The sequence below is a fragment of the Nicotiana tabacum genome, chromosome 14, assembly GCF_000715075.1.
Source record: "Nicotiana tabacum cultivar K326 chromosome 14, ASM71507v2, whole genome shotgun sequence".
Taxonomy (NCBI): domain Eukaryota; kingdom Viridiplantae; phylum Streptophyta; class Magnoliopsida; order Solanales; family Solanaceae; genus Nicotiana; species Nicotiana tabacum.
Genome location: NC_134093.1, coordinates 52,503,952 through 52,522,383, shown reverse-complemented (window position 1 = coordinate 52,522,383; position 18,432 = coordinate 52,503,952). Strand labels below are relative to the sequence as shown.

Sequence of the window (18,432 nt, the reverse complement as noted above, 5' to 3'; positions counted from 1 at the left end):
CTCTTCTATGATTTACAGTGAAACATGCAAGTAAATTTAAAAAATTGGCTAACTGGTAAAGCTAAAAACGTGAACTTTAAAATGATGACTTTATTTTGTTGTCGCGAATAAAAAAGAAGAAAAATATGGTTGAGCAAATCTCGCTTGTTATAGCTGATATAGTTTTTATTATTGGTGTCGTGTTTAATGAATCAACTTGTGTAAAATCCTGAGTCCGCCACTGAGTACAACCAACTCCATGTACTCAATAAGTAACAAACCTAACATTATGTTGAAAGCAGTGACGAGCTCGGAAGAAGGTAAATGTCCAATACCAGTAATCAATAATAACACAGGATATAATAATGCCAGTAACAGTAAATAACTCAAAAGATATCATATTCAGCTCGATCACAAATAATGAAATTTAGACATGCTTTACAAATATAACAGTTAAAGCCCAAATCTTTCACCAAAATATGAGTTTATCAAAGAAATGTGATTTTTTCCAAACTTTCAATAACACATAAGACATTTCATTTACCAGTTAGCACGAGGAAATACATCTTTATGCCTACATATCAAGCGAATAACAATATTTTGCCATCTAGCATGAGGAAAATATATCTCTATGCCTACATGTCAAATATACATGTGAAGTCAATAATACCATGTTACCATCTAGCATAAGGAAAATACATGTTACACCCCATAGTTTCGTAAGTGAGAGTACGTCAAAAGTCAATTGATGTAAGCTCTGAAATGAGATCATCTTTAAAAGTACATAAAGTAAGTTAATCATGTTAACTTGGAGGTTACAAATATTTAAGATCATGGACTGCAAGTACCAAGAGGGTTGGAAGGCATAGAAGCTAAACCAATTTCAGAAAATAACTTCCCTCCAAACTCCACAACTTGGGAATGTTATAACATATACTTTTGGGGTGAGACTAGGGTGCTCAAAATTATAAGGAGATTATGTTATGAGTTATTTTTGTCTTATGATAGTCGTGTGTTATGTTTTGAAGTCAAGCGAGTTGTGGAACAAAAGTTGGCAAAATTCATCACAAGTTACATTCATAAATATGCTGAAAATTAAGTCAAATGTAGCTAAGCATTTCTCTCAATGTACTTGGAATTATGGGATGATCCACATATCAAATTGACGATATACGAGTTTAGTTTCAAACGCATTAAACCGTTTGTCGATACGATATCGTAGTAGAGAGATATGTGTATTTTTGCGAGACTGCGCAGACTGCATAGGTGACAAGTAGGTGTGTCACTGAAGCTTTTTGAGCAATACATTTCGTGTGTTATATGAGGTATTTTTGGGACATATTATATACCAAATTGAAGGTCTTGGAATGTAGTTTCTAACTCTCTTAATCGTTTATTCATACGATATCCGGATAAAATGATATAAGCGTCGGAAGAAGGGTCAATACTAGGGTGCCAAGCTAGCACCTCTTTGACTTTTCTAAAGTTGATATATATAGGGTTTCAAATCGTCTTTCTCTTAATTTTTCATAGAACACGACCGCAGGAACCCCCAAAAACGTACCCCTAAGCTCCCTACAAGAGTTCCAAAGAAGATTAACATCCCGGATACGAAATCAAGAAGCGATAACATTAGAACGATTCCTACGACGCAAGTATCGCTATATTGCCTCTCGTTTTCATTTTAGTTTGAGTTTTGGAAGGTATTTCATCGTTAATAAAATGCCAACTTTCTGTATTTAAGCTTTTAAATGTCAAGAAAGTTGATAAATTCATTTCCTAATAGTTAGAACTCGCGGGATGGTGATCGGAAGCCATGAGTTAGATTTATTTCACTTTTAGTGGAATGTTTTGTAGTCAACTCATGTTGGCCTCTTGTGCTGACGTTTTATGGAGTTTTGGAGGAGAAAAGGTGTGGATAAATACCACATAATAACTGAATGGTGAGCTGATCATTCGTCGTTATATTTTTTAGCTTGTTTGACACTACTTTTGTTGTTGTTTTATGTATGAAGTGATTAGGGTGTGTGGGCTGTTTTGTGGTATATTGTGATAGAGATAAGGTTGGAAAAATGATTCATACATGTTGTTATTATTGTGTTCTTGTTGTTGTTGATATATAGTATTGGAGGAGGGCCTTGTTAGAGGGGAGATGCTGCCCAAATTTAATTAAACGAGCTACTAATTTAAGTCGTGGACTTAGCTTTTACTCGGCACTAATTTTGAATCTTCTTATGTTGTGGTAGATTGAGTTGAGTTGTTTGAAGAATTGCTTGGAAGGTATTAAGGACTCAACGAAGTTAAGGTATGTAAGCCTAAACCTTTCTTTATTTTGGCATGATCCCATAACTACACGAGTTTGATAACGAGTCATAAAGAGAAGTTCGTATTCCTGAACTTATGTACATTATCCTAGTCTCATAAGTTACAGTATTCTCCCTTATCGGGACTTTATATTTAGTTAAGTATTGTCTTCTTTCAGTCAAGAGATCAGAGAGTTTATATAGAGAGAGTATTACAGTATTTACACCACCATCGAGCTATAATCGGTGGGCAGGCCTATATTGTGCAACCTCTGATCAGATAGTAAGTATATACCGAGCCTACTGTGGACGAGCGCCTATGAATGAGCCCAGAATGACCGAGATACAGAGCCTAGTATGGTCGAGCGCCTATAAGTAATCCTAGTACGGCAGAGCAGTTACACATACCGAGCCTTATATGGCCGGACAACTATTTTACTTACTATATTGAGAGAGATGAGTCAGTATCAGCAGGTAAGCATATCTTCAATTATATTTGACTCTCAGGTACTTTCAGTTATTATATTATCAGTTTAGTTTCAGCTTTCAGTTATTCTGTTGCCTTACATACTCGGTATATTATTTCGTACTGACGTCCCTTTTTGCTGGGGACGCTGCATTTCATGCCTGCATGTTCTGATAGACAGCTGGATAAACCTTCCCAGTAGATAAAGTCAAACATCAGCTTGGTTGGTAAGCTCCACTTTCTCGAAGTTACCAGGTCTATGCCTTGGAGTCCATTTTATATATACAAGTTTGATGGGTAGGTCGAGGCCCTATCCCGGCCATGATACCGTTCAATTATCCCTAGAGGCTTGTAGACGAGTCCTGTACATTTTTTTTTATATCAGTATTGTGGCGTTACCAGCCCTATGTAGATGTTTAGTTTGGTATTGCTGGTTGTAAATGTTATTTTTAGATGATTCAGAATATGGCTTCATCGGCCTAAGTTGAGGGTTACCCCTCCAGAGTTCACAGTTATAGAGTGGTACGCTCGGGCCAAGTATGGCACCGGATGCCGGCCACGCCTCTTCAGGTTTGGGGTGTGACAATACATCTCTATGTCTACATGTCAAATATACGTGTCAAGTCAATAATATCATAGTGAAATCATCAAGTACACTCACTCTCTGGCTCAAATGCTCCTTACCATCACACACAATACCCAACACTATACGGGTGCGTGGCATAAATGCCCCTCACCAAAGCACGTGTATATCATTGTACCTGCCCTCAATGTAATTTCAAACTCTGGAAGGGCGGATCCTGGCCTAAGTGCTAATCAATAGGCAATATGACATGTTGCGGCATGCAACCCGATCCAAATATCAATCTATTGCAGCATGCAACCCGATTCAAATATCAATACGTTGTGGCATGCAACCTGATCGATTATAACTCACAACACGACTCTATGGCCCACATCGGTCATCAATTCGCTCAAGTCACAACGACTCACATCTCACAGAAACATAATCCAATTATACAACATGAGGTATCACAATGTGTCACAAATACAGTTCAAACTCGTGTCACGTACAAGGACACCAATAACATGTGAGACCGCATATCAAAAGTGTAAAGAAATAAAGATATAACATACGGATATAACTATCATGACTGAACAGTATGGCTACGGCTAAGGCAAATAGCTCAACATGGCAAAAATAGCCCTATCATGTCTCAAACAATTGGGCAGATAGCCTAGACATGATTTCTAGCATGAATAATGACTCACATAATCATACAAGATGGAGAAAACATGATATCAAAGAAGCATGATAGCAAAACAAGGCATATAATAGCCTAAGAACTACCCGGGTGATGAGTACCTCGGTACACGTACACACGTCCGTCATCTAGCACGCGCGTCACCCTCAACATATCTCAAATATCATAGTTCTCAGAGATAATTACCCTCAAATCCAAGTTTAAATATGTTACTTACCTCGAACAAGTCAAACCAATATCGAGCAAACCAAACAATGCTCTAGAAACATCATCCCGCGCGAATTGACCTCCGAACGGCTCGAAACTAGACAAAGCAATACAAAAACATCAAATAATGCCATAGGAAACAAACCCAAACTATAAAGTTCGAATCTTTAATCAAATACTTAAAGTCAACCAAAAAGTCAAACCGGGCTCGTACTTCGGAACCCGGCAAAACTCACAAATTCTAACAACTCATTCGAATAGGAGTCCAGCTATACTAATTTCAACTCACAAATTTTATCCCTTATATTTTCTTATAACCCCCAAAATACTGTCACTACACTAATTTCGCTAAACAAAAAAATCATTACTCGTAAAGCATTGTATGTTTTTATGTGAACAATAGAAAATTCACCATCAAACAACAATACGGGGCATTTGCATCTATACCCAGTTTTGGGGTCACTATTGAACTTATACCCGCTTTGCACAAAAAATTGCAAGTCTACCCACTTTTCGGATAACTTCAGACATACGGGCCTGAAGTAGTAAACAATTATGTCGTTTGAACTTAAGAATTTTTTGCCTGAAGTGTGACCTTATCAAAGCAAAACTTCATATATTTTCGCCTGAAGTTTGGCCTGACTTGCAAAGGCAATCGGGAAAACTTTAGTTCATAGTGCAAACTTCAGACAAATTAGCCTGAAGTTCTTCAGTGCAAACTTCAGACCCGGTGAAGAACTTCAGACTTGGAATTAGCTGAAGAACAACCAAATTAGATAAAAGATCAAGAAAAAATTCTTGCTTAGAAATATAAAAACCACCAGTGTAAGGGACTCCAGTCCAAGGGAGCCAATAATTTTCCACTATGAAATTGAAGACACTGAAATAAGATGCATCCAAGAAGTTAATCTCACCAGGATAACCAGTCCATGTAACCCTGTTACTGATATTCGATCCTGGACCCGTGTTCTTATATTCAGCATAATACAACGTACTTAACGTAAAACTCATACCCTAGTATGCTAAATCACTGTATATTTCATATTCAATCAATAATACTTACACAGAGTTTCATGTGTTAAAGAGAGGAAGAGGAAGAGGAAGAGGAGGAGGAGGAGGAAGAAGAGGAGGAAAAGAAAGGAGGAAGAAAGGATGTCGCATGAAGAAAAAGAGGAGGCGTCTCAAGTTGTAAAAATTAGGATATACAACAACAACAACAACCCAGTATAATCCCACTAGTGGGGTCTGGGGAGGGTAGTGTGTACGCAGACCTTACCCCTACCCTAGGGTAGAGAGGCTGTTTCCAAAATGACCCTCGGCATCCTTCCTTCCAAGAACTTCCCACCTTGCTCTTGGGGTGACTCGAACTCACAACCTCTTGGTTGGAAGTGGAGGGTGCTTACCATCGGAGCAACCCACCTTGTCTAAAAAATTAGGATATAGATTAAATAATTTTAAAAATATGGGGAGGCTCCAAGGTACACAATTTATTATGTTACGGCATGTTCTTTGGGAATTTTCGTTTTCGTTTGTCAAATAACAAATCCTTCTCTTGAAATCTTCTTTATTTGACTCTGCAAAATAGTTTATATTTATTGAAAATAATATGATCTTTCCAGTTTTCAACTTAATGTACGTATTCTTTTCTTTTATCGGCCTATCAAAGGATATTCAAAAGCCTAGTTGTGCCTTGCATTAATAGGATGCAGATGAATAATGTGGTGTTTAGCGAGTTCCACGAAACCAACCAGAGTTTCTCGCAATGACAATTCAAGATGACCTTGCGACAGAATATTGAGCACTAAAATGGAAGCCTCAAAACGACGAGCAATTCACTTACCACTGCTCCCCTTCAAGAGGATAAGAAAAGTAACCCTGGCAAAAGTATAAACGTCCAAAATAAACCAAATTCAAAGGCACCTTCTACTTTGCCTGCACATAGCCAAATAAGCCGAAAGCTATCTCCAAAGTGAAATTGTTACCAATCCATTCAGATATTGGGAACAAATACGTGTAACATATTGTTTGAAAGATTTAACTATAAAGCCATTACAAGTCACAAACATCAAAAGAAGCAGCGTGTACCTTGCCAATAAGATGTCAATGGCAGATAAGAAAAAAACCAATAATACTAGCTCTCTTTTAGTAAAAGAGAGTGAGGTTTTGTACACAAGAGGCGCCAAACACCAAGAGTTACTACAGATACTTCAGCAAGAACTTAGACCTTGCGCTTGTGCCTGCAAATTGGAATCTCTATTGTGCCCTCAATTGTTTTTACCACCTTAGCTTGAAAAGTTCCTTCCTTCCCATAGTCATCAAATTTAAAGGTAATGTAGTAGTTAAAGTCACGACAACGACCTGCATTTATCCTCACAATCTCTTTAATACTGTATTCCTTTCCCCTGCAGTTAATAATAGGTAAAGTCAATACTTATGAAGGAAGACCAGCACAGCAGAAAATGGGCAAATAACAACGTATAGATCATACATCATTGCCAAAGTACTTCTTGATTGCCATTGAAGCATAACCCTTGATCTCATCCACAAACTCAGGAAATTTTTCAAATCCTATCATGGGGTAGATGGGAGCAAACAAGCACGACCCAGGGTATTCATCAAACTCAAAACCCTATTAAAATACATAACAATTAACAGATGAGAATTGCGACAGCATCAAAAGGTTTATATTTCAACATTTGAATTCTGAAAGATCTGAACAAAGAGAGTAAAATATAATCACAAATTTGATAGTTGAAAACTTGTACCACAATAGAATGTGTTTTCATGGAGCAGATTCTGTCATATAAACAAGTTATGTACGCAGATATGTACGTCTGTGCAGACAAGAGAGCGAAAGAGAAGTTACGAATTTCGAACATTTCAGTTGCCACACAGAAAAGAATACCACCCATTGTAGTGGATAGTAGGCTGGTGACATGAAGACGTATTTAAAAAACAACAGCAAAAGTCAACAAAAACCATATATCATTTTCCCTTCAACACAAACCATATCGAGAGAGCACCCAAAACGAAGGCCCCAAAAAAAAAGGAACCATTGTATAGACAAATTGTAATTGCATAGAGATTTTGCAACTTCTATTCAAGCAAGTATTGAATCCCTTTTCCCATTCATTTAGAAAAATTCCAAGTTAATGTCTTGTGCATTCGTCTTACCTATTAGTTATAGCATTAATTACCGCAAAAATGTACAACAGAGTAGGAAAAGCACAGGTAATTTCGAACATCCAACAGGAGCACCACTTCAATTCCATCTCTACAATCAATTTTCAGGCCATCTACATGTAAAAAGCAAGAAAAACAAGGCACAGGGAGAAAATAGTCAAGGTGCGTACAAGTTCACCAGAACACTGATAGGAAAACAAGAAACAAAAAAGGAGAAAAAAAAAAGAGGTGGCCGTTATAAAGAAAAACAAAGAGAAGGAAAGAGATCACCAGATTCTGCAAAGAAATTAGGCATAAATTCTATGGCCCTCAAAATTCAAATACACATTTAGGCCTAAAGATTTCTTATCAGTCAGGTATTAAACTCAAGAGAAAGGAGGTAAAACGTACACCATCTTGCTCTGACCTTCCCACAAGCTTCAAAGTAATACCTCCCCTTCTTCTTCTTAGGCTTAACTAAACAAGATGCAGTCAATTTTATGACTCAAGAACTAAGGGAACACGTGAAACCAAAATATATAAAGCCAAACGAGGTCCTTGCATTTAACAAAAGGTCAAATGCAATTAGGCCCTGTCTAATGCCTTTTTAAATTGTAAGCAGCACTCTTGCAAACGCTGTGAAAAGAAATCCAGTTCAAATCTGATGACTAGGTGGTGACTAGCCCCATAGAATGATTCACCATCCTATTTCATAGAGTGCAGTGCCTCAGAACTAAGTACGCCTCCTAACATGCATTTTGTTGGATATAGTATACACATGACAAATGTGATATAGAAAAAAAAGGATCTAAAATTCACAGATTTCAAAATGCTACAGTATCTCCCATCCCCTCCCAACCTATGAAAAATAGTTGACTTGAACCAGCTTTACCGACCATAGATGCTGAATGACCAAGAAAGGAGGAATGCACTGTTGGAATGTTTGCACATAAAATTCCATAGTTTCTTGAGCCATATACAAAAAAAATATGCCTATTAAAAAGAGATTGATTCATGTAAAACACATCTAGCTAAGCACTAACTACACTACACAAATAGATAACAAAAATAAAAGCATATGCAAAATAAAGTTTTAAAAGAATAATAAGGAGAAAAAGAGAGATATCAGGAAACCTATGTTTACATCACCTAGTATCCACATGTAAAGCCAGCCACATATATAAATGACATTCAACAAATGGCACAATGATGCAAATCTACAGTAGTACAACCAACATACACGTCCTAGGAATTTCAGTTAATATCGGAAAATGTATAGCATCTTCCATGAGCCTCTATTCAGTTTCTGGATTAAAATGTGTCAAAATTTAACTTCACAGGAGGAGGGAGTTTGACTTCTAAATACTACTCCTCAAGTTCACACTCATTTTCTTCTTCCATGAGGCTCCCAATTTTCTACACCCTTATTTTCAAATAGAAAAGGCAGCAAGCATTCAACGTAAATTGATAACTTCATATCTTCCACATCTTGATACCACTTTATATAGCTACATATTTACGTGGGATTAATTGAAAGGAAGCCTTGGCGTAATTGGTAAAGTTATTGCCATGTGACTAAGAGGTCACGGGTTCGAGCCGTGGAAAGAGTCTCTGGCAGAAATGCAGGGTAACGCTGCGTACAATAGACCCTTGTGGCCAGGGGCGGACCCACGTGTATCAAAGAGGGTTCAAATGAACCCATTTCGTCAAAAATATATACTGTGTATACATGTATTTATCATCTAATACTAGAACAATAAGGTTATTTAAATAATAATGAATCCGCTTGACACAACACACCTTTGTGGCGTGGTGGTCAAGCGGGTTCAAAGGCTATGGATAGTTCAGCGATCGACTCCTCATAGCAGCACTTTTTGTCTTTTGACTATGACTATTGCTAATTATATTTGTATGGCTCTTGTGACTAATTAAGTTCACTTCAGATCAGCGTTAATTTATTCAGAGTAAGTTTAGCTTATAAGCTCTCTTCAATTATTTATATTAATTTAGTTTAGTTAATACTCTTTCTTTTGATTTTTTTTTTGGGTAAATAACAACATCATTTCTACAAATGAGGAAAATATTTAAAGAAGGTTATATGTTTTAGAGCTTAATATACTTTTAAATATGTTAAATAAAATTAGTTAGCAAATCTTTAAATTTGTTCAAGTAAGTAGATAATTTATTCTAAAATTAAATTTTAAATAGAATTTGTAGTACTTTTATTAAAAAAACTTGCTCAACTGGTAAAGCTAAAAACGCCGACTTAAAAATGATGACTTCATTTGTTGTAGTGAATAAAAAAGAAAAAATATAGTTGAGCAAATCTCACTTGTTATATCTGATATCGTTCTTATTATTGGTGCCGTGTTTAATGAACCCGCTTGTATAAAATCATGGGTCTGCCGCTGCTTGTGGTCCGGCCCTTCCCCAGACCCTGCACATAGCGGGAGCTTAGTGCACTGAGCTACCTTTTTTTTTTTTTTTTTTTATGTGGGATTAATTCTACTACTTGCCTTATTTTTCACACGTTATGACAATTATACCGAACTAGTCCCCAGCAAACAACAAATAAAACAGCTTATACATCTTTCTTTTGCTAATCTTCACTAATAGTGAAATAGAAGAAAATACTGAAACAAGTTGTAGTTTTTAAATAAATAAGCATCTATTGACAGGGAAAACACAAGGATGCCTTGAAGAGTAACTTTGAACCGGACAAAAGATGTTCAAGGAACAAACACAAGCACACACACTCCATATTATTTTTTTTGGCATTTGTTTGGTAAGTGGATTCCAAAGAACACGAATTATTATGACTACAAAAGAATGATTTATAGACATATCATTACAATTCTTAGAGCATGCCAGCTCTTTTCATGTATAAAAATTGGAGGTCTGGTATTAACACCAAACTGGTGGGGGAAAATTGCAACTCAACAGTCTCAATTGCATGATTTAACACTATCTCCTAGTTAAAAACACATGATCTAATTCAGTTCCAGAACTAATTCGATATTCACCTTTCACTTAATTTCTTCAAGCAATTACAAGTCATAGTTAATCATAAAGCAATAAACAAGTTAGTTACAACAAGTATCAAAATTTAAGGCGTAGTATTTTTACAAGTCAAATATGCACAAATTCAGGTGGCGTTTGATAAGCTACTAAATTTTTCTTTAACCTTGTGGGCAGAGTTACCCGGTACTAGTTTCATCAAAAATGAAACAAATAAAAAGAAAATGGAATAGGCAAAAAACAATGGTGAAGTAGTGATGAACATACATCGCTCTCGCGTAGCTGTTGATAGTACTTGATAAAGACGTCCTTATTTGGCCACGTCATCCAATCATCCGGATCATAATCCTCCTTCCCTTTTTCCTCTCCATCAGATCTGGACTCATCATCAAACTTCAAATCATTCTTGTTATTTTCATCCTCATCCTCGAGTTTCAATGTCATCTCAGGGGTCGATTCCTTTTCCGCAGACGAGGTCCCACTCATGAATTTTTCACCCTCTTCCACCACCTTAGTTCCACATGCACACGGCATCGACGTAGTGTAACCCTAAACCACCGGATTTTCGGTTAAAGTGAACTATTTCTATTTGTGTGTTTTTTTATAAGAATGGAAAAGGGTAAAAAACAAATACCCCTTTATTATTGAATATGGCATATAGTTACCCTCTTTTGTACTATTTGGTCAATTTAGCCCCTACTATTTTACTATTGGTCACATGTACCCCTCAATTAACGAAAGGGGACACACAGCAGGCTTATAAGACCTTTTCAGCTCCAAACCCATGCTGAGTTCTTTAAAAATATATATCCGTATAAAAAGGAATGTGAGTCGTTTGGTGAAGGATCTAAACGACCTCGAAAAGAAACTAAAGAAAGTATGTCTAATCAGGAGGATCCAAGACGTAGTAAACGTCAAAGAACGTCTACTTCATTTGGACCAGATTTTGTGACTTTCTTATTGGAAAATGAGCCTCAAACATTTAAAGAAGTTATGTCTTCTTCGGAATCATTGTTATGGAAAGAGGCAGTCAATAGTGAAATAGAATCCATACTGAACAACCATACATGGGAATTGGTTGATCTTCCTCCATGCAATAAGTCGTTGGGTTCTAAATGCATTTTTAAGAGGAAAATGAAAGATGATGGTACTATTGATAAATATAAGGCAAGACTTGTGGTCAAAGGGTATAGACAACGAGAAGGTCTTGACTATTTTGATACATACTCTCTAGTTACAAGACTTATGTCCATACGGATATTATAGCATTAATTGTGGTATATGGTCTTGAAATTCATCAAATGGACGTTAAAACGGTTTTCTTAAATGGAGATTTGGAGGAAGGAATTTACATGGAACAACCTGAAGGGTTTGTGGTTTCAGGTAAAGAAAGAAGGTATGTAGACTTGTTAAGTCGCTTTACGGACTAAAATAAGCACCCAAACAATGGCATGCGAAATTTAACCAAACAATGTTGTCAAATGGTTTTAAGATAAATGAATGTGATAAATGTGTGTACATTAAAAATGTTCCAAATCACATAGTCATTGTTTGCTTATATGTGAATGATATGCTGATAATGAGTAATGACATTGCCAACATAAATGCGACTAAGTGTATGCTAACTAACAAGTTTGATATGAAAGACTTGGGAGTGCCGATTTAATTCTGGGTATTAAGATTCATAAGACTCCTCAAGGTTTGGCATTGTAGCAATCTTATTACATTAAAAGTTAAAACAGTACATGAAAAATTCAAGCACTTAGATTTTAAAATTGCAAAAGACTCCAATTAACGTGAATCTTGCACTTGCAAAGAACAAAGGCCAAAGCATATCACAATTGGATTATGCTCGTGTGTTGAGATGTTTAATATATATCATGAATTATACTCGACCAGATATAGCTTGTGCTATAAGTAAATTGAGTCGATACACGACTAATCCAGGTCAATCTCATTGGACGGCGATGAAACGAGTTTTGGGATATTTAAAATATATCCAAGACTTTGCTTTGCACTATAATAATTATCATGCGGTGATTGAGAGATACTGTGATGCAAATTGGATCACCGGTTCAACTGATTCTAAATCCACAAGTGGATATGTATTCACTATTAGTGGAGGAGCGGTATCTTGGAAGTCGTTCAAACAAACTTGTATTGCCCGCTCTATAATGGAGGCTGAGTTCATAACCTTAGATAAAGCCGGTGAAGAAGCTGAATGGCTCCGAAATGAAGATATTCTATTTTGGCCCAAAATATTGGCACCAATATACATACACTGCGATAGTCAAGCGGCAATTGGAAGGGTTGAGAGCGTTATGTATAACGGTAAATCTCGTCATATACGACGAGGACATAAAACCGTTAGGCAACTACTCTCTAGGGAGATTATCACAATTAAATACGTAAAGTCAAGCGATAATGTGTCGGATCCTCTTACAAAAAGCCTACTAGAGAGGTAGTTGAAAGATCATCAAGGGGAACGAGACTATGACCGAGGACAAGTCATTGTGGTGGTGACTTTAACCTAGAAGACTGGAGATCCCAAGATCTAGGTTCAAGGAGATTAAACAAAGTCATTAATGACGGTTCAATATTGTCAGCTAAAATTTTGGTCCATTCTCGTGATGAGATAATATTGAGTATCAAGGATAAAGCATTAATGATTTTTAATGGTTTCTAAATTTGATACGGGGTAATCAATGAGTGTATCTACGGGATGACACATTTAGAAATCACCTATGTAAGTGTTAAGTATTAGCCGCTTCAAGGAGAATTTTATAAGGTCAGCTCTCTACGCACTTATGAAATCAGGCGGTATTCATGACTGAAACGTACACAACAATGAGAACCAAAGACGGTTAAGGATTGATTGTGTGACTTATGGTTGTCTAGGTATACACCAAAGTTCGACGGTTCAAAGATATCAAATCTACCGATTGACCGAACATATCCGATATAAGTTTTCTACAGAAAATTCAAAGGGAAACTTAGTAGGGATGGCAACTTGGGCGGGGTGGGTACGGGGTGGTGCGGGTTTAAGGCTATGCAGGGCGGTGCGATTTTAAAGCTATGCGGTACGGGGCGGGTGCAAGGCGGTTTGAGATTATTTTTTAAAAGACTGAGGCGGTGCGGGTCGGATCGCGGGTCTATGCGAATTTACGCGGGTTTGCATAACTTTTCTAGATTTTGGCTTATTTTACAAGCTATCCAGTGAGGCAAACCTTAAAGACTAATCTGTTTAAATATTTCATACTTCACATAAGCAAAAATAAATCATTTATAATTTCTTTTTCAAATACACATTTTAGTGAAATGTTAATTAAGTTTGAAATTTATAGAAAAAGAAAAAAGTTAGACATTTAAGGGAATATAAAATGTTGTTCAGACAAATATTTTTATGATTAAATTATTAACTTTGTCACTTAAAAATTATCTAATGAAGTTTCGTTACACAAAAAATACTATTTTAATTTTGTCACTTAAAATATCATACAACTAAATCCTGAATTTATATTATATTAAATTAACTTCATTTTTGTTTTGAAACTAAAAGCATACAACATACTAGCAGCCAACCAGAATTGTAGAAGTTTGAAGCCACCTATTCCCATATTTGTTTTCAAATTCCAATACCATCGGCAAAGTGACTCGCTCTTTTTCAATCTTCAATTCTAATTGAACAAATTCTTTAAAAAAAAGAATTGCAAAAATTCAGTACATGAGCAACAAAAGAGCTTTTCACTTTTTAGTTCATGAAATTAAAAATCCAGCAAAACATTAATTAAGAAAAACTAGGAAAATGAAAAAGAATTAATTATACGGGGCCGGTGGACGCGGGTGTAGGTGTGGGACGGGTGGATACGGGTGCAAATGTTATGCAGGGCGGGTTGAAACCTTCACGGGTTTATACGGGTTTGCCCCGCAACTGCACTGCACCGCACTGTTTGCCATCCCTATCTAGATGCGATTAATCTTTGCTTGTAAATCACACAGTTTTTCATGCATATTTTCGTGATATAGCCATTCTCCATTCACGTGGGGGATTGTTGGGTTTAAGCTTGTTATAACTTAAAATAGAGTGAATGGGAAATGGAGGAAAAAATAAAACTTTTGAATTTGCCTCTTTGACAAAGAGACATTGTCCCCATATTTCAATCCAAGGTTCCCATTGTTTATTGGAGAGAATGCTTGTTAACTGCCACTCATTTGATCAACAGGCTGCCTTCTAAGATTCTTAAAAGAAGGACACCCTATTATGTACTCTTCATCCAACCACTTGACTATGCCAATCTCAAGACTTTTGGTTGCTTGTGCTATGCTTATACTCTATCTAATGGAAGGGGTAAATTTGATCCAAGAGCCACAACTTGTATTTTCTTAGGATATCCTTTAGGACAGAAGGGATACAGATTATTATAATTAGATTCTAAAAGAATAATTGTGTCTAGAGATGTCCATTTTTTATGAAAACAAGTACCCCTTTGCATCCAATTCTTCACCTCCAGATACTATCTTTCCTTTGTCTTCTCCCCAAGATAGTACTACTATTCTTCACCCTCCAAAATCTAGTTCTGAGCCATCTTATTCACCTAGCACAACTACATCTCAATCTCCCTCTCATCAAACATCACCTAGCATCAATATCACTCCTCACAATCCTGCATCACCTATTTCTCCTGGAATTGATTCATCACCATTTCACCCTTTACCTAGACCAACTGTATCTACCCCACATAACACACCAGTACTTAGAAGATTCTCTAGAGAATCCAAATTGCCAAGTCATCTTAATGATTATGTGTGCAATCATGTTTTTCTAACTGACCTAACTGATTCTTGTGTTGCTCTTCCCCCTAAGCCTCAGGTCTATTCTTTTGGAGCTTTATCACCTCAAAATCAGCATCTCATGCATTCAATTTCAGAAATTCCAAAACCTAGCAGCTACTCTCAAGCCTCTTTGGACCCAGGCTGGCAGAAAGCCATGAACTTAGAGATTGAGGCCTTAAAGGCCAACCATACATGGGATGAAGTTTTGCTACCTATTGGAAAGAAGGCCCTACCTTGTAAGTAGGTGTACAAGGTTAAGCATAACTCTAATGGGATAATAGAAAGACTTAAAGCACGTTTGGTAGTCAAAGGAGACATTCAACAAGAAGGCATATATTACATTGAAACCTTTTCACCGGTGGTCAAGATGACCACCATAAGGTGTCTATTGGAAATTGTAGCCAAAAAGGGCTGGCCAATTCATCAATTGGATGTAAGTAATGTTTTTCTTCATGGCACTCTCCAAGAGAAGGTTTACATAAAATTTCCAGCTAGACTATCCCCACCAAGTCCCAATCATGTGTGCTTACTTAGAAAATCTTTATATGGTTTAAAAAAAGTGTCACGGCAGTGGTATGATCGATTTGCTGGTGCTTTGAGTTTCAAAGGGTATTCTTCTTCATTGAATGATTACTCTCTATTCTTCAAGAAAGAAGGGAATCTTATTTTTATTATAGTCGTCTATGTGAATGACATACTTATCAGTGGAGATAATTTACCAGAAATTGCAGCTATCAAAACATTTCTTCATACAGAATTTAAAGTCAAATATTTAGGAAACCTACATTATTTCTTAGGTATGGAAATTATCAGGGAAAAACAAGGGATCATTGTCTGTCAAAGAAAATTTACCATGGACTTATTGCGTGAGTTTGATGTCTCTAATTCTTCTGCGGTGGCTTCTCCTCTTGAGCCTTCTACCAAGCTTCATGTAGACCACAAACCCCTTCTTCCAAATCCTACTGTTTATCGGCATCTCATTGGCAATTGAATTATTTAACTCATACGAGACCCGATTTATCCTTTGCTGTTCTCAAACTTAGCCAATTTATGCAAAGTCCCCGACTTTCACATTATATTGCTGCTATACATGTTCTCTGCTATCTTCAAATTGACCCAAGTCAAGGGATTCCCTTTAACTCGGCACCTTCTCTCAAATTGATTGCCTTTTGCGATGCAAATTGGTCCTCTTGCCCGGAAACAAGACGCTCTGTCAGTGGATTTTACATTTCCTTTGGTGGTTCCCCTGTCTCATGGAAATCGAAAAAACAGGCTTCTCTTTATCTATCATCAGCCGAAGCGGAGTACAAATCCATGAGACGTGTTATTGCAGAGCTCACTTGGCTCACTAGGCTCTTTGAAGATCTTTCTATTACACCCTCAATGCCAGTTCCTGTACTCTCTGACAGCAAATCGGCGATTCACATCGCTAGAAACCCAGTCTTTCACGAGCGGACGAAATACGTCAAGTTGGACTGCCATTTCATCCGCCAATAGTATCTTTCCGGCCTCACCACACTCTCCTATATTCCCTCTATTTCATAACTTGTCAATATCTTTACCAAATCACTTTCTGGTCCTTCTCATCACTCGGTTCTTACCAAGTTGGGAGTAAATTCTATACCCTCCAACTTGAGGGGGATGTAAGAGAACAGAGGTCTTCATCGATTTTTCTCAAAGAAGAAGAAAGGAAGAAGAAAGAAGAAGAGTCTCCGACACAACACTCATCGGATACATCGAAAGTCAATAGACTTATGTGTGTGGAAAACAATGAGACACGTGGCTGCATCAAGGACGTTGATCACAAACTTGATAGATTAAAAGACAGACGTCCAGATTAAATTTAGTACAACTGTTAATTTTGTAGATACTTCTAGAGAGGAATAAAATATGTTAGAGATAGTTATACTTAAGCTAATACAAATAGGACAAATGTACAGAAATTTATTTATTTTACATTTTATTTTACATAGGATATTTGTATATAAACACTGTCTTTGACATAGATCAATACACAGAAAATTCCACAATTCTTTTTACTAATCTTTCATAAACCCAATAACTTTTTCTTTAATAGATTTTGGAAAAGAAAAATTCTGACATAATATTTGCGAGGTAATCATTTAGAAATACAAGACCAGAAGATTACCGTCAACATGTACAGTAATCGAGAAGTGGAGGAAGACTACCTCGGCATTGCAAGTGCTCCCATTTTATTAGGTACGGAGTTTAGAATGCTTTACGTGTAATATCCTTGACTATTCTTTGGTAAGAGATTATAAATACAGCTACAACATCTATTATCTAGCTAATACCATACCAATAATATCCTTTTAATTTGTTATATTGTCTTTCTATGCTTCTAAACTTGGAAAGTATAATCCAGTACGACGTCAAGCTCAGAGGTCTCCAAGATATTATCTGCTCTGTGAAAAGGAAAACTGCAGCCAACTCTTCCTACACTGCCCAGTGGCATACCAAATCTGGTTACTATTTTTAACCTTTCAAAATGCTTTTTGTCATGCCCTACCTATACAGTAAGGAGTTCTTGATTAGCTTGTGTTTGCTGGGTATTATGGCAGGAAAGGAAGCTAGATGCTTCGAAGTGAAAGTTGATGCTGTACAGAAGATCAAATATAAATGCTTATGGTTTTTGGCTTTTTGGTGTAATGTACAGGATGTAAAAGATGAAAATAGCTTAGTAGATTTGATAGTCACTACACGGACAAGGAATATATAGAGCCTTTCTTTTTTGTTTTTGTATAGAAGGATCCCTAACTTTGTAATGTCCTAGCACCATCTTAGTGCTGGTCTATTCTTCTATTCATACTAGTCTCTATATGCGTTTCACGAATATGTAACACTAAAAATAGTAAAACTTCACATGCATATTTGTTCTAAAGGTAATTTTGTTGGAGTAAATGGAACTAATTAATGTATATCCTAAATTAACATTGTTAGTAAACTAATATTTGAATTCAAGACGTAATTGGTCATCGCTTGATCCTCCAAAGGATCACAATTTGAAAAAATACATATAATTCGTAATTGCATTAACTTGTCATTTGGTCGTTTCTTTTTTAATATTTATTTATTCATTGGGTATATTTTGTTATGTTTTTTTCATTGATAACATCAATCAAATAAAATTACCTCAAATATGACTGCTATTCATACATGCGACACTATTTGATAAGAA

The 18,432-nt window shown here is 36.5% G+C and overlaps 1 protein-coding gene and 1 long non-coding RNA gene across 4 annotated transcripts; one reads left to right on the top strand and one right to left on the bottom strand.

The window, feature by feature from the left end:
* Positions 1-6,179: 6,179 nt before the first annotated feature.
* LOC107779269 (uncharacterized) lies at positions 6,180-16,974 on the bottom strand. Of its 2 annotated transcripts, XM_075229575.1 has the most exons (4): positions 16,086-16,974; positions 10,668-10,949; positions 6,709-6,849; positions 6,180-6,622 (listed from the first exon to the last, which is right to left on the bottom strand). In XM_075229575.1, the coding sequence occupies exons 1-4, from the start codon at positions 16,086-16,088 to the stop codon at positions 6,602-6,604; spliced, it is 447 nt and encodes a 148-aa protein (XP_075085676.1). In that variant the 5' UTR covers positions 16,089-16,974; the 3' UTR covers positions 6,180-6,601. The 2 variants fall into 2 exon arrangements, 1 of the variants encoding a protein (XP_075085676.1); XR_012698660.1 differs by lacking the exon at positions 10,668-10,949 and having other exon boundaries at positions 16,086-16,973.
* Positions 16,975-17,261: 287 nt separating this feature from the next.
* On the top strand, positions 17,262-18,081 carry LOC107779271 (uncharacterized). Of its 2 annotated transcripts, XR_001646574.2 has the most exons (3): positions 17,262-17,453; positions 17,620-17,719; positions 17,816-18,081. It is a non-coding gene; the product is annotated as an uncharacterized LOC107779271 (long non-coding RNA). The 2 variants fall into 2 exon arrangements; XR_012698879.1 differs by having other exon boundaries at positions 17,620-18,081.
* Positions 18,082-18,432: the final 351 nt, after the last annotated feature.